Below are 12,331 nucleotides of genomic sequence, written 5' to 3'. Positions count from 1 at the left end.
ACACACACACACACACACACACACACACACACACACACACACACACATATATATACACATCATGTATGTCACTTACCTTACCTTCATAATTCAATTAATCTCAGTGGTACTCACCTGTGCAATAACCTGTCACACAACCTGTGTAGTTTGTTAGTTATGTGCAATATATATGTGCATTTAAGTTTATGTTACTACCTGTGAAATACTTATTCATACAAATTTATCCTGCTTGTACCATTATATTTTATATTCTACCATGTTGTTGTTTACTATTTTTATTTTGGACCTTGTAAATATATTTTTGACTTTTTGGTACTTTATTTTGTACCATGAGCATGAGCATGCGTCAGGATATTTGTTTTGTACCCTTATTGCATGCTTTAGTTTAGTTTAGTTTTTTCTTTAGCAAGTCAGATCAGTTCTTCTCATCCTGAACATTTCATTGTACTGTCGACCTTGTGTTAGCCTGCATATGACAAACAACTTTTTTTTCCCAACAATATCACTTTTTTATTGTGTTGGTCTACTTTTAAAATATTATTTTTATTCCTCAGTGACATCCTGAATATCAAATTATCATTACAGCAGTAATACAAAGACAAAACGAATAAATCTTTTTGAATGTGACTTTCAGCGCTTACAAAATCAATTTTATTTTGACAGCACGTCGTGAGGGTGGTATTACTACTTCCGCTAACTTCTTGAGCTTTACGCAGTCAGTGACGTCACGAGAACTGACTGTACCAAAACGTGAAGGAGAATAGGAACAAAAATACTCTTTGTTGACAAACAAATTCCTTCTGGACCTGACCACCAACCTCGGTGTTTTTAGTGAACTTTGCTCGTGATTTTCTTTTCGTCAACTGTTTAAACATTAAATAAATAAAACGTTTCCTCTAGTTTCCACTAGAGGTCCTACCACTGCTAATGTAACTGTGCTGACGTTCCAATTAAAACAGGCTGAGACCCAAACATTTATTAAATGAACACTAATAAAACATCAAGTTTGTTTGCACACCACATATTTTATTAGCCAACTCAAATCTTCAAGTGACAATACTGGAAAGGGACTTTAACGCATAGTAGTAAATAAAGGTGGTACTGAGCCCTCTTATGTTTATTCATGTGAACAGCAAAAACAAATGTTCTCTAAAAATGGAAAACTGCACAAAACAAAATTAAACAAAGGAGCATCTGCTTGCCTTGAAGGAGTCACCGTCCTGCCTCATTATTTCACCAAACAGGGCCCTAAACAAAATGATCTCTGTACTTTTTAAGTTATTTTCTCACTAATGCCACAGGAAGAAAAATTAACTAAATCAATACATTAAAATATACTTAACCTGAATATGGCAGTGTGCTGTTAATAAGTACTTTCTCTTTCAGCAGCCTTTATTTTCTAAGGTTTTCAAGCACCTTGTTAGGAAAACAGCCACTCACTCCCTGCTCCCAGCACTGCAGCCCAAAACAGAGACGTCTACACGTGAATGCAAACATATTGCAACCGTTTGGAGACTGAACAAAGGCTGAGAGCACATGCCATCATAGGGAAAAGTTACAATAAAAAGACAGTGATTCTGATTTGCATTTACTCAAAAGGTATTTGCTGATTAAAAACAAATAATTTGACCAAAAAAAAAAAAAAAAAAAAAAAGCGGCTAACCACAAAAGATAATTCTACAATTTAAGCTAACAAAAAGTACTCAAAGGAAAAATCTGCAACAAAAGCTTCACCGTTATAAAACAAAAAGGAGCACTTTAACGTGGTACTTGAGATGTTTTCAAGTGGGGTTCTGTGGGAAGGTTTGGAGCAAGAATATCTTACCTGTTGTAAACGTAGCTCGCTCTGAACAATCTGTTGTTCAAGCTATTGACACAAAATTTCATGAAGCTCAAAGCAGCACTTTTATAAACCTTTACATCGATAATTATGCATAATACATTTACAAAGAATTCTAAGGCAAGTGCTGCTAGCAGAGGCGGCAGCAGCTAGCTGTAGCATTTCTGGCTAATCCTGGAGCTCTTCTGACAAGAAAAAAAAATAATCGCTGACAAAATAACCAGGTTTTACTAAACTGACTGTAAAGGTTTATAAAAAGCGTCCACACAAACCGCTTGGGAAATTGTTTAAATTGATTCACGATGGCAGCAATCCACTTTGTTCAAACTAGCTGCTAGCTTGTCAATTTAGCCAACTATTCGTTCACAGAGGTATCTGCACCAGAACAACCAGCTAACTGCCTTTACACAGAACCCCACCCCAGAAGATTTGAACTATCCCTTTTGCAGCACAAAGTTAAGACTTATCAATTTACTTAAAGCAAAAGCACAAAAGATAAAATAAATAAAATCATGAGGCTATTTATAACACATGATGGAAGCGGAGGGAAGTATGTTGTTGACATGATTCAAACAATAAATTTTAAAAAAGGAGCCTCTTAAGGATGTTTACTTCTTAAGTGCTGCTGTCTCTTTAGACAGAAGGTGTCTCACATGTGGGCTAGTCAATCAAACCCTCCTAATCTAATCTCATATTCATTTAGAGAGGACTACAGCAATCCCTGAGGAATGAAAACCCACGCGCACTACACACAGACACACACAGTACTTGTGATCAAGTTTTCTTCCAATCCCGCGGAGCAACGCGTGAATGACTCGCTCCTCGGGGCGGTTCAAGGATTTCAGGATCATAACTAATCGCAGGTCTTTAACGAACCGTCACGTTTGCTCTTTCTGTCTCGGATGTTCCTCGGTTTAAATTCAAGTCAGAGTCGTCGGCGTGACAGGCAACGCCCCCGCACGTTGTCGAGGCGTGGCCGCTCGCCGCAGGCTTTTCCAATCCAAGAATCCACCATCAGAGGAGGGGAGGGTGACAGTTTGTTAGGGGTGTCCACCGACGACGAGCAGACATCTTGATCAGCTGATTAAACTGACACTGCAAAGGTTGTGACGTGTAGGATTTAAAACATTCAGCCCCTCCCAGAGTTCATAACATCGTGGATTCTCGTGTGACCGTTCAGCTAAGACTGGCTGTAGGAGTTGCTTTGGTTCCCGTTGGAGCTCTGATCACTCTCGCTGTGGGCGGAGAACAAACGCGTCCGTTCATCTTGTCACCTCATTGCAGTTTGTAAGGATCAGAAAGTCAAAACGTGCATTTATTCTAAAGAGCATAAAAGCAGACGCACCTGTTAGGAGGAGGTTTGGGCTTTGGCATCTTGTTTAGGATGGCAGCGATTTCCTTCCTGTCATCAAAATTTTTCCACTGGTCGTAAAGCTTCAGCATTACACGAATAATCTCCAAGATCTTCAAAATAAAACACGAGACGTTGTTCTGAATAGAAGTCTAATTCAATTAAATTAAGATATTTAACACACAACAGTGGGATTCCAACGCTTTTACCATGTCAGAATATTCCCACGTGACGTAGTTCTTATCGCCCGCTACTGAAGGCAAAAGGGCGATAAAAATTGTGCCCATGTGTGTGCGCATGTTAGCAAAATATCTCATGAACCAATGGACAGAGTTTTAATGAAACTTACAGAAATGTATCGATGAATGACATTACACCTGATTTACCTTTGGAGTCGGTCTCATTCAAGCTGTTACTCTTGTTTTATAGACATTATGCTGCATGGTGTGGTAGTAGCTGAGAGTCACAACACATACTCCAACAGCTTTGTTGAAAACGTAGGCAGGTCGATTTTTAAGCACTCTGTTCAACCGAAATACATTCTGGTTATATTTTGGTTGAAATAATCATTTTGATTCATCAATTTGGGACGTTTTTTTAATTAAATCATTAGCTTTTTATGCACTCGCAACTTAATTAAATGCTTTCAAGGTGGGCAAAGTGGTTACGCCAAGAAAATAATAATAATAATAATAATAATAATAATTTGGAACAAATCTATAGAGAATTTCAATTTCCTATTTATTTTCGTCGTCATCATCATCATCACCACCAACTTTACTTATAAAGCGCTTTAACACAGCCACAGCTGAAACAAAGTGCTGAACATCAGTTCAAAACAAGATACAATAACGCATCAAACAATAACGCATCAAAACAAAGCTAAAAAGCCAAGCACACAGTGAACAACTCAGTTTAAAACAATAAAACGATGAGTTAAACAGATAAATATCAATAAAAATGAAGTAAAATCAAGTCTCAGTTGGGCTGAAGGCCAATGAGTAGAGATGAGTTTTCAGACGGGTTTTAAAAATGGACAGTGAAGGGGCCTGTCGAACGGGCAAAGACAGAGCGCTCCATAACTTAGGAGCACTCACGGAGAAGGCCCCGTCTCCATAAGCTTCCTCTTACTCTTGGCAATTTTGGGAACAGATGAACAAAATTAAGGGGGGGGGGGGTTCCATTCTTGCTGCCTTGAAAGTGGCACTGAGTACATTTAAAACAGTCAAACCCAATTAAGAATATTTATAAGTCCTATCACCAACGTATTCAGACCCAATCAGAGAGGATGATGAACTGATGACCTGTAGATGGTCTACCTCTCCTCTCCCTTGATGGAGTCCGTACCTGCACCCTGTGATTCTGAACAGGATTAAGCCAGTGTAGAATAAGTGATTATTCTGACCAGAAATATTAAACGGAGCTTTGAGCTGCAGTAAAGCAACAATTAGAAGATGCCATGTCACATCGTGTCTATTTGAAGCCTGTTTGTAATGGCTGCTCTGCTGCAAGAACATGCTGATTTAATAAAAGCCCGTTCCTCCTCCTCTGCTAACAACTCTAATGGGACTGATTAAAATATGGAAATCAGATAAGGTGAACGTTAACTTACTCCGTTTCTATTTTAAAACACTGAACGAGATATCAATCTTACTTTATCCATGTCCACTGAGAGCTCAGCAAACCACTGCCTGGCATCTTTCTGCTGCACCACGCAGGCAACATGTAGACAGGCTGGAGAGTAAAAAAACAACAAATGATCAGCTCAGATTTAATAAAGCTTGTTCGAAGTCAATCACTGCTTTTTAACATGGTGGAAAAAGGACGGAGAACCACTCTTACCTAGGGCAATCATGAAGGGAGGGTAGAGCAGACACAGATCTGTCCTGTAAGTGTCATTCACTATTCGCCTGAGAAAAACAGACGTGACAGTGAGCGAGAAGACCTAAAACCATCAAATCAGACGTGCTTTTCACAAACGGAACATGCTACGATACCAGGCAAGAGGCAGCAGCATGTCCTCCTGTCCCATGTCCTGCACATACTGCAGCAGGGGTCTGTAGGGGTGGTACACAATCAGGCAGCAGTCCTGAAACAGAAGTTAAACCGGTTAGTAAGCGGTCCTGGTGAGCGTCCACACAGCAGATAACTCTCTGTGGAGAAGTTTCCACTCACCATCAACTCCAAAAGGTAGAACTCACATTCTAATATCTGTAAAGACACAAATTAGCTCTGAATTCAGTCTGAAAAACAAACTTTTCTCAAGTTAAACAAACGACATGTCCTGCTCAGGTCTAAAGATAAACAAATCAAACTATTCATATAATTCAGATCACATTCATTTTCAAAAGCTGTGTTTTTAGGCTGTATATATTCTGTGGTGTGAACACTGATTCAGCATTCAGAAATAGGAGAAATACGACTTGATTTTGATCAGACTGATGAGCTAACAGTCTGTTGAGGGCCAAGACTGAAGTAAACTGTTGCACTAAAGCAACTCTAACATCAAAAAGTTTATCGTAATTGACACTTTTTTTTATTGTTTATTTCCTTTTACACGGTTATTTATAAAGGATTACGTTGTTCTTTGCAAGTGCAAATAGCAGCAGCGGCTAGCTGTAGCCATTCTGGGAAAAAATATACAGTTTCTGGGAGAACAACTGTGAAATGTGAAACTGACAGCTACGTAAAGGTTTATAAAACAGCGTAGACATGATCAGCGTCTTTTAAGACAGCAGCAGTCCACTTTGGTCGTAGCCCTGCTCAAACTAGCTGCTAGCTTTTTCCCCAGACAGATTTAAACTATTTATTTTCAATTTGGGGAGTTTAGAAGGTAAGATAGTAACTAAACTCTTCTACAGAACCTCACTTAAAAGATATGAACCATCTCTGATAAAAATGACCCAACACGCACTGAACAGCAGCTAAAATAAAATATATTTACTTTGCTTCAAAAAAATATTTTCACCTGCCAAATATTTTGGCAGGTGAAAATAGGAGGCTGCACAGCTGCAGAAAGAAAAGCTTTGCAGAGAGTGGTGAAGGCTGCACAGAAATCTGTTGGAGTCAGTCTCCCCACCATCACAGACATCTACACCTCCAGATGCAGGAAGAGGGCCACCTGCATCATGAAGGACCCCACCCACCCAGCACACACACTTTTTGCCCCACTCCCCTCAGGAAGGAGGTTAAGGAGCATTAAGTGTAGAACCACTAGACTGAGGAACAGCTTCTACCCTGAGGCTGTTAGACTCATGAATCTCTAACTAGAATAATCACTGTGAAAAACCATATCATGTTACTGCTGATCTGTTTCATGTTGCTGCTGATCTGTTTCAATGTTGATGTGTTCATGCGTGCACATCTGCTCACAGACTCATGTTCATGTTTGTGGTGATGTTCAATGTTTTATGTTATGAGTGCTTAGTGTATATTTAGTTGATGTTTTTCTTAGTTCATATCTTAGATGTTATCACTGTTTTTCTTAGACATTTTATTGTTGGATGTAACTGGGACCCTGTGTACATAATTTCGCTCCACCACATGTACCACATGAGGTGCGAATGACAATAAAGAAACTGACTCTGACTCTGACTCTGATTTTCTGTGCTCGTTTAATAAGTTAAATAACCGTTGTTCCATCTTGAAAGTAAAATTTCTGAAATCTTATACAGGAAATTTAAATTTGGAGGAAAAAATAACATGAATTTCAGAGAGCCTTAAAAATCATTTTACGTTGTTAACATCTCTTGTCTTTCTGGGAAATCGACCTCAAGACACTTGGACTACGAAACTAAAGTCATCAATCTCTTTTACTATGTCTGCAATGTAGACAAGAGAAATTATGTTTATGTCGCAGCTCTTTGCAAACTCAATCTCTGCTGTGTGAACCACTCCCTCCTTTTGTCGCTCCACGGTGGCCCGCTGGCGTTAACAGCGTCGAAACAGTGCTGATAAAGTTCTGGCAGCTCGGTGGTGACGCTGCGTATGAAGGCTGAGGACTCTTACACCAACAGGTTTTTTCCTCACCAGTGTGTGAACATTAGCTGAGGAATGTCACATACTTATAGACTAATGTGGCAACACTGTGCAACAGTGTAAAAAAAAAATCCTTGGTAAGCCGTAATGTAACTCAGCGGTGCATAAATAACATAAAGGAAGCAGCTTTTGTCAACATCTGGCTTGTAGCTACTAAAGTAACATTGTGGTTTTTGTTATTTCCTAATTGAATATTATGCTGACGTCTGAAACCGGTTTAAAACTCACATTTTCAAACATATTTTTGTCATTTATTATAAGTGTAAACAACACTCATGAGTTTTCTGCCTTTATACACTAAAAGCAGTTACACATAATTTAGGTTATCCATCAATAAGTGCTCTTTATGTACCTGTAAAAAAAAGACTAATAAAAAAACCTTTACTTACATGATTCATTCTGTAAGGGAACTCCTTTGAAAAGGCGTGAGAAAATCTTGTTTTCACTGCAGAAAAAAACAAAAAAATGAATATACAAGTTTCACTGAGGGGGAAGTCTAATATTCACATCCATCAATGGATGATTAGTGAAATCTGTCTAATTCTTTTTCATTTCAGTGTTTATGTTTCTTAATGGGGTCACTTACAAACAGAAGTTGCTGCAGAGATCAGTCTGGTGTTTGACACGACTCCGAATTCCTGAAGAAAATTAAATAATTAAGATTACATAACCTCAAACACAAAACAAAATATAACATACACATGGAAAATAGCAGAGTCTAGAGATATTAGAGGCAAAATATAAAATAAAATTGTGTTCATTATTAACAAAAAGTTTAAATAATGAAACACGAGAGCAGAAAATTCTCTCTTGCCTCAACTTTAGAAGCCAGGAACACACAGGTAGGAGCCATGAGCACTGGGTCTATACTTTTCAGAGAATACCTGCAAGCAAGAAAACATCAAAGTTTGCTCAAATGTTTCAGCTGTAAAAAGATTCAGGGATAAAACACACTGCAAGTATCAAATGTAAAATAATAATAATACAATCCTCCCAGGTATGATTGTTTTGTTTTAAACATACAACAGGTAGAGTTTCTCACATCCTCAAACTGAAACCATTTCCAGAGTTTGTTTTCTTCCCTGTTCAACACTGTTCATGATTTACCTGCACATCAATCTGAAGAATTTCACTAAAAATATTTTCAGGACACCTCACTAGTTTTGTGTAATAAACTGAGGAACCATGTAGCTATAATGTACAAGTGTTTGGACTAAAGGTAGTAGAGATGTCATGGTTGACAGACATCATTTTTATTTCTTTATTTTTAAATGCCAAGTCCCAGAGAACATGCAACCAAATATTTTATTTAGAATGTAACAAAGAACCCTATTTTAAATTGTGCTCTTGGTTTGAAACTTGTGCTTTACACTAATGCGATGCATTCTAGTGTTTATCCACTAGCTGTACAAATCACAGCACAATTGGGTATCCAGACTTCTGACAAAAAAATCAAGAGTGCCACGCGTTTAAAACTTTATGCAAACTACACAATCTTGTGTTTTTATTTTAAAAATAATGTAAGAAACAAAATTTTGAAAACAACGCTGTGAACAGCAATTAAAAAAACGTGTTGCTCAATAAAGGAAACAAAACAATTTTTTAAAAATCAAATGTCACTGTAGTAAAGACATTGAAACAGCTATTAGTGCATGTTGACAAAATGCATAGGTGCTGGTCACTTCACCACTTTGTACTTTTTGGAGTTTTGGTTACTTTGTACCCAGACATTTGTGGGTAGAAAAATGAACTGTGTGTCATGAGTCTCATTGTATAACACTTTACATTTTTTGGATATAATTTGGTCAAGAATACAGCTAGGAGAAGTGATTAAGAACAACAAATAATTAAAAATTCTAACATGAAAAATATGCAAGAGGATCCAATGTTATAACGAATAGGATTTAATTTGGATAATGCTTGATAACAGGTTATATCTGTGTCAGTGTCAAAAGGTACAAATGTGGTTACAAACGAGTATTTTATATATAAAATTCATCTCCATCCATCCATCCATCCATTATCTTCCGCTTGTTCTGAAGTCGGATTGCGGGGGCAGCAGCTTGAGCATCGCCATATCTTATTTAAAATACACTGCCAGGCCAAAAAAAAAGTTGCCACCAAAAACAGGGGTCACACGCTAATATTTTGTTGGACCGCCTTTAGCTTTGATTACATCATGCATTCACTGTGGCATTGTTTCTATAAGCTTCTGCAGTGCCACAAGATCTATTTCCATCAAGTGATGTATTAATTTTTCACCAAGATCTTGCATTGATGACTAGGTAGTAGGCATGATGGGTGCATCACTTCACCTGCCTCTCTTCTTACCCTGATGCACCCATCAGTCTGGAACAGGGTAAATCTGGACTCATCAGACCACATGGCCTTCTTCCATTGCTCCAGAGTCCAATCTTTATGCTCCCTAGCAAATTTAAGCCTTTTTTTTCAGTTAGCCTCACTGATTAGTGGTTTTCTTAAGGCTACACAGCTGTTCAGTCCCAATTCCTTGAGTTCTCTTCACATTGTTCATGTGGAAATGCTCCAACTTTTACTATTAAACATAGCCCTGAGTGCTACTGTTGTTTTTCTTTGATGTGATTTCACCAAACGTTTAAGTGATCGCCGATCACGATCATTCAGGATTTTTTTGCGGCCACATTTCTTCCTCGAAGACGATGGGTCACCACTATCCTTCCAGTTTTTAATAATGCGTTGGACAGTTCTTAACTCAATTTTAGTAGTTTCTGCAATCTCCTTACATGTTTTCTCTGCTTGATGCATGTCAATGATTTGACCATTCTCAAACAGACCGACATCTTTTCCACGACCACGCGATGTGTCTTTCGACATGGTTGTTTAAGAAATGAGAAGCAACTCATTGCACCAGTTGGGGTTAAATAACTTGTTGCCAGCTGAAAGATGACCACCCATGTAGTAATTATCCAATAGGAGGCTCCTACCTATTTGCTTAGTTAAATCCAGGTGGCAACCTTTTTTTTTTGTGGCCAGGTAGTGTACAAACAGATGCTAAATGAAAAGTACACGTTCCTCATTTTCACAGCTGCGTCAAATGTGGCAAAGGAAAATAAAGATGTACATGCCTTCTTTTAAATGTGTAACGCTTCAGTTAGTTCAGCATGGTGAGAAGTTAAAAATACACACAGAAAGGAGTTGGGGAAAAAACCAATCACTAATGAGCAGTAAAGTGAATTGGTTCCTTACCTGGCGTAGAAGCGTTTAAAGTAAACTGTAGCAGTAGCAATGACCTGCTGTCTCAGCTTCAGGTGCTCACCCAGAGCTTGAATCACTGAAATAAAATACTAAATATCTTCAAGAAAAATACATCAGCTTCATCTACTACTACAAATAAATGAGTTTTGACTATCTGAAAAAAACCAACAAAAAACCCCCCCCAGAATAGATCAAATAACATCTACAGAACAGTCAGTACAAAACGTGTTGTTAGTATAATTTTAAAAAGTAAGTTACCATTGGCAAAAAAAATCTGCAGCTTCCAATACTCCTCTTCAGTAAGGAACTTCATGTCCTTCTGACGCTCTTTCATTAGGTCTTGTTTATCCAGAACCCACTGCAGACTTTTATAAATAATATTAAAACAGGTAGATGTAATTAGACGTCTGGTCTGTCAAACTGCGAACAACCAAGCTTGCAGAAGAAGCACATGTTGCAATAAATACAAACGAAAAAACATATATTTTTAAATAAATCGTCTTACACTGAATTAGTTTTCTATTATCTTCATATATAAATCTATTTTAAACAATAACTGTGATAAATACGAACTGTTAGCGCGCTCAGACACACACCCGGGAAGGCCTCAAAACAACAAAAGCGAACAATTAAACATAAAATACGTAACATGTTAAAGCTTTTTTACTTACTAATGTGAACTTTGCCAGAAGTTCCCTGCCATGTCGTAAAAATTTAGAAAGAAAAATATACTTTATCTTAATATTTATAACTACAAAGAAGCGAATACAACAAAAAATAGTTACGCTAGCAAAGATGGAGTAACGTCATAAACCTTCCGGATAGGTTAGAATAATGGTTCCGGGGTTTGTGTCTTCGTATGAAATTAAAAATATACTGAGCAAAATCATAGGACTAACTAACAAGCATGTGTGTTTAATTATCCACATGGTTTAATTAAAATGACTGGATACTTTGAGATAGCCAATGTACTGAAATGTAAAAAAAACAAAACAAACAAACAAAAAACTGAAGTACAAAACACATTTGCATAATTAAGCTAAATCAAAAACAACAAAAAACTAAGAACACCAGCAGAGGTGCATACAGTGTTTTATAAAGCTAACTAAATTTGTGCATTTTGATTTGTTGCCTTTAAGGATACAGTTGTTTAATGTAACACAGTCAGCTAATTTTTTTTTATTTTATATTTTTTTTGCACAAGGTTAAAAAATGATATTTACATGTAAGGTGAAAGTTGATCATTTAAGTAGGTGGTCCACTTGCTTTACATAAGCAATGTCCTTCAGCTTAAAAAAGGCAGTTTTTGTCTGTTCTGTTTTTGTAAATGTAACAAAAAGAGTAACTTTAAATGTCTAATGATAGAAACAAATGTATGATTTTTTTTTTAAATGTATAAAACTTAATGTGTTAGTAATACAGCTCTTTTGTATAAAAGAGCAACAGTGAAATACGTTTAACAACTGGTGAGAATATTTAAATGATTTTTATCATTATTTCAATTTTATAAAAGCCTTACGTTCCTTGAAGGAATGCATCTCTCCTGTCACCTTTGATGCCACAGCTTTAGATGAAAATAATAGTGTTGAGAAATGATTGAGCCAATTCATTAAAACAAAAAAATTAATGTGTATCACAATAATGCAATATCTTATGTTATCTCACATAAACTGTTAGAGCTCAGAGTATACATTAGAGATAATTCAGTTAAGACAACATTATTTTTTAGCTTAATATATATAAAATGTCACTAAGTTGCAGCCATTTTGTGCAGGCTAAGGTCAATCAACTGTAGTTTGGGTTGACTCCAAAAGTATCACTTGTAGATGTACAGTCAGTGAGTGGTACTTTATATATTTTTTTGTATT

At 37.1% G+C, this 12,331-nt stretch overlaps 1 protein-coding gene across 1 annotated transcript; it reads right to left on the bottom strand.

The window, feature by feature from the left end:
- Positions 1–2,846: 2,846 nt before the first annotated feature.
- Positions 2,847–11,187, bottom strand: ccnc (cyclin C). Its single transcript, XM_037685390.1, has 12 exons — positions 11,135–11,187; positions 10,722–10,828; positions 10,455–10,539; positions 8,044–8,113; positions 7,816–7,867; positions 7,619–7,674; positions 5,367–5,402; positions 5,189–5,280; positions 5,034–5,101; positions 4,846–4,925; positions 3,186–3,304; positions 2,847–3,075 (listed from the first exon to the last, which is right to left on the bottom strand). The coding sequence occupies exons 1-12, from the start codon at positions 11,164–11,166 to the stop codon at positions 3,021–3,023; spliced, it is 852 nt and encodes a 283-aa protein (XP_037541318.1). The 5' UTR covers positions 11,167–11,187; the 3' UTR covers positions 2,847–3,020.
- Between the last annotated feature and the right edge of the window lie 1,144 nt (positions 11,188–12,331).

The sequence above is a fragment of the Nematolebias whitei genome, chromosome 12, assembly GCF_014905685.2.
Source record: "Nematolebias whitei isolate Nwh7 chromosome 12, NemWhi1, whole genome shotgun sequence".
In the NCBI taxonomy this organism is placed as follows: Eukaryota; Metazoa; Chordata; class Actinopteri; order Cyprinodontiformes; family Rivulidae; genus Nematolebias; species Nematolebias whitei.
Note: the sequence above shows the minus strand (reverse complement) of the source record. Positions and strands in the feature narration are given on the sequence as shown.

Coding starts and splice junctions, on each gene's coding strand:
- ccnc (XM_037685390.1), bottom strand. CDS start 11,166: ATGGCAGGGAACTTCTGGCAAAGTTCACATTA. Junction 8,114..10,454: donor TTTAAACGCTTCTACGCCAG/GTAAGGAACCAA, acceptor TCTTGCTTGCAG/GTATTCTCTGAAAAGTATAG. Junction 7,675..7,815: donor CTCTGCAGCAACTTCTGTTT/GTAAGTGACCCC, acceptor TTTTTTCTGCAG/TGAAAACAAGATTTTCTCAC.